Here is a 3,721-nt window from a genome sequence, read left to right as displayed (position 1 = left end):
GTCCCCATGGCTGGAGGGGTTTCCCAGCCGTGTGGAGGTGGTGCTGAGGGCCAGGGGTCAGGGGGGACCTGGCAGTGCTGGGGAACGGGGGCACTGGAGGAGCTGAAAGGGCTTTTCAAACCCAAGCGGTTCTGTGATTCAATGAAAAATGCTACTAATGGGAAACCCCACCCTGCTGTGGAGGAGGATACAAGACATGGGGCTGTCCTTCCTCTTCCTGCCTCCACCAAGTGGCTCCACTGATCCCGTTGGGCTGCTTGTCCCCATGGTGGCCTCAGTGACAATGTATTCTCTGGACCTTGGGTTTGCCCATGAGCTGTCCTGGTGACAGACACACAGTGCTCATGGGAGAGAGAAGGAGTTGCTTTCTCACTGGGAATGGTGTAATGTGGCCTTTCTGTTCCCACCTGCCTGGGCCAAGGGTTCGTTCTGACGTTGTCGCTCTCCTCCCCAGGGATTTGAAGCGAGATGTAGCCAAGAAACTGGAGAAGCTGGAGAAGAGGACGCAGAGAGCCATCGCTGAACTGATACGTGAGTCACAGTGCTGCAGGGATGGCATGGGGGTTCGCTGGTTGTTCGGGAGGGACTTACATGGTCCTTACTGGGAGCTCAGTGCCTTGCTGTTGGGCCAGGGAGGGACTGGTGGAGCTTGATCCCCATCCCAAAAGGGTCTGTGAAGCTGTTGGTCCCTTGTAGCTTCCTTGAGGCCGCACACGTGCTTGACTTGAGGGCGAGGAGGGACAGTTTGTGGGCTCGGGGCTGCAGTTCAGGTGTTCCATGTGTCGGTTCCCTGCTAAGCTGCTGCTGTTTCTCGCTTGCAGGAGAGCGGTTGAAAGGGCAGGAGGAGGAGCTGGCATCTGCTGTCGAGTCAGCAAAGCAGGAGGGAAGCGACTCTGAGTGAGGAGGCAGCCATGGGGGTGTGGGCTTTGCAGACCTGCCACCGATGCCCCATCCCATCGTTTTTGGGCAGAGGCACCTTGTTGTGACACACTGCTCACCAATGCTTTGCCAGAAGCCCCCAAATCCTACTGCTCCTGAAGGATCCAAGGAGCTCTCCTGTCCTCTCTTGGACTGTGGTTGGCTGTTGAGGAACGCTTCATAGATGACTTTTTGGGGACCATGGGGCAAGCAGGGCAGACACCCACGTTAGCTTGAACCTGGGCTGCCAGGGGACAAGGAAGATAAGAACAAAAAAAAAAGCTGAAGAAGGTAAATTCAGGCCAGCTCTTGCTTGTTGGGTAAGCAAGATGATGCCCAGAGCGCCAACAGCAGCTCTTAGAGAGGCACCACCACTGTCCAGGGGACTGACGCTCCTGCTCCTGCGCAGAGATGCTGTTTTCAAGGTGCTCCTTTCTGCAGAAGAGCTGGTGTAACTCCCACACGGGGAACAATGAGGAGATCTTGGAACATCCATGGTCAGACCCAGCTCATGCAGAATAACTCTGCTCTGGGACCCGCTGGTGCTCTGTGTCCAGCTGAGGTTAACGTGGGGTTGGTTCTGCTCCCTGAAGTCTCCTGACCCTCCAGGCTTTGCAGCGTGTCCCAATCCTCTCGCTGTTTTATAATTGTCAAAGTTTGTTAACAAACCTTTTCATAATAAAAATTCCACAGCGGAAGAAGTTGTCACGTGTTCTGCAGAGAACTGGGTGATGGCTCAACTTCACCTCCCTTACGTCTGTGGGGACTTCAGACCGGTGTTGACTGGTTGCTGTCCCCTTTGCTTCTCAACAGGCTTCAATCCATCGCAGCTGGAGGTGGCTGAGCAGGTCAAGCGCAACTCCCAGGCTGGAGCTGTGCCATGGATGAGGCAGCCTGGGGTGGTACCAGCCCTGTGTGTGGCTGGAAGGAGCGAGTGAATGGGCTGCTGCAGAGGTGACCCTTCATCTTCCCTGGGAACCTTTGCTATGGGTCTTGATGATCCCATCTCCAGAGGTCTTTTCCAACCTCAACCATTCTATGAGCTTGGCCTGATCCTGTGAGTCCAACCTCAACCATTCTGTGAGCTTGGCCTGATCCTATGGGCTCCTGAATCTTTTTGTGATGGATTTGTGGGTTTGTCCCGAGGTGAAACATCTGCTGCACTTGGCTTTGACAGCAGAAGCGTTTTCCCATGATAAGAACAGAAGTTCCTCTTCATGTTCAAATCCTGCTGCTTTTAAAAGCCTGTTGAAAAGAGCTGCTGGGTGTGGAGGGGTCCTTGGTGGGGGGGATAGTGTTCCTGCCCTGAGGCTTGCTGGAGCTGCCACCTCAGATTGTCACCAGGTCCCTGTGCAGGACAAGGTCAGTCCCAGCTGTGCAGGCTGATGGATGCTCGTCCCTCTGCCAGGATCTTCTGCTCCTACTCACCACTCTGTGGTTATGTGTGGTGAGGACACCTGAGGGTCTTTCCACCTGCGAACCCCTAGTCCTGCTTCCAGGTGGTGGGTGAGGAGCAAAGTTCTGGTGAAATGCCCTCTTGTTCCTCCAGCTTCCATCCCCAGCTGCCTTCCCTCTCCCTTGGCTCACCTCTTGCTGGTGTTTGACACCCCTTGGAGGGGCCCTTTCCCAGTCCAAGGGACCAACAAGGAGACACATGTCCCATGGGAGACCTGTACCCACCTGGACCACCAGGCTCCAACGTTGGGCTGTGGTTGAAGACTCCCTCTGGGATCTCCAGTGGAGAAGAACCTGAGGTGAAAGCCCAGACATCTTGGGGGCGTTTTTGGGGCTATTGTATTGTTTTGCCCTGTTCTCCCCCGAGCAGGAGGCAGCCTGGTGCCCCGTGCTCTTGTCCTGGCTCAGAACTTTTCTAGGCCGAGATCTGTCACCAGTGTGAAGGTGGCACCCAGTGCCGCAGGGGCAGGTGGGTGCTGCTCATGGTGGGTGCTCTTGGCCATCAGGTAACGCTGCCTTGTGGGTCCAGCATGGAAAATGGGGGTGAATCTGCTCTATGGGTTCATCCCTGGCACCAGGCAGAGCACGTGGTGATGCTTAAAGATGGAAAGGACCCTCCAACTCATGGCAGTGGTGGCTTCACCACCGCAGCAGAGCTGCCAGCGATCGAAGTGAGTGTTCAGCCACGTTGGCTGTGTTTGGGGTTAGTTAGTAATGACCCGTCCCACACCCCGATGTTCATTTCTTCACGGGGAAGGAGATGGGTGAACTGGGCAGGAGCTTCATGGCCAGCTTGGACGGGGCTTTGAGCAGCTTGGTCTACTGGAAGGTTCCCTGCCGTTGGCAGGAGGCTGGAACTAGATGACCTTTAAGGTTCCTTCCACCCCAAACCAGTCTGTGATTCTGAGATTCGACTCTGTGAAACACCCTGTAGATGTCAGCAGATCTCCGTGCGTGAAACTGGTCCCAGCAGCTGGACCCTGTGCAAAGCCCAGCTCTGCAGCGGCTGGGACGCTGCTGCGCTCCTCCAGCCCTCGTGGTACCTACACTGCCCCTTCCCTGCCTGGCCAGAGCTGGACGAATGGCCACGTGTCACGTCCAAACACGACCAACGCCAGGCAAGGAACAGTCCTCTCCTTCAAAACAAACCATCCTCACATTTGCCACCCCCATGTGCTCACTGCTTTTATTCCAGCCCACAATTAACCCAGGATCAGCCCCAGACCCAGCTGGGAGAGAGGAGAAGTCGTTCCAGACACATCCCCTTGCTGTGGGCAGTGGCAGCATCACCTGGAGCAGTTGTCTGGGCAGGACGGGAGGGGCTGGGCTGGGGCCTGGAGCGGGGTGG

At 56.1% G+C, this 3,721-nt stretch overlaps 1 protein-coding gene across 1 annotated transcript in view; it reads left to right on the top strand.

Annotated features, from left to right (window-relative positions):
- The window catches only part of CCDC12 (coiled-coil domain containing 12), a gene marked incomplete at its 5' end in the record, with an annotated part of 11,672 nt that extends 10,771 nt beyond the window's left edge, over positions 1-901 (top strand). Inside the window, 2 exons of the mRNA XM_010135469.1 lie at positions 455-531; positions 822-901. Of these exons, the coding sequence (XP_010133771.1) occupies positions 455-531; positions 822-901 (157 nt within the window). The remainder of the gene's footprint in view (positions 1-454; positions 532-821) is intronic.
- Positions 902-3,721: the final 2,820 nt, after the last annotated feature.

This window comes from Buceros rhinoceros, unplaced genomic scaffold (assembly GCF_000710305.1).
Source record: "Buceros rhinoceros silvestris isolate BGI_N320 unplaced genomic scaffold, ASM71030v1 scaffold12274, whole genome shotgun sequence".
In the NCBI taxonomy this organism is placed as follows: domain Eukaryota; kingdom Metazoa; phylum Chordata; class Aves; order Bucerotiformes; family Bucerotidae; genus Buceros; species Buceros rhinoceros.
The sequence above is the reverse complement of the archived record's forward strand: the minus strand, read 5'-3'. Positions and strand labels throughout refer to the sequence as shown.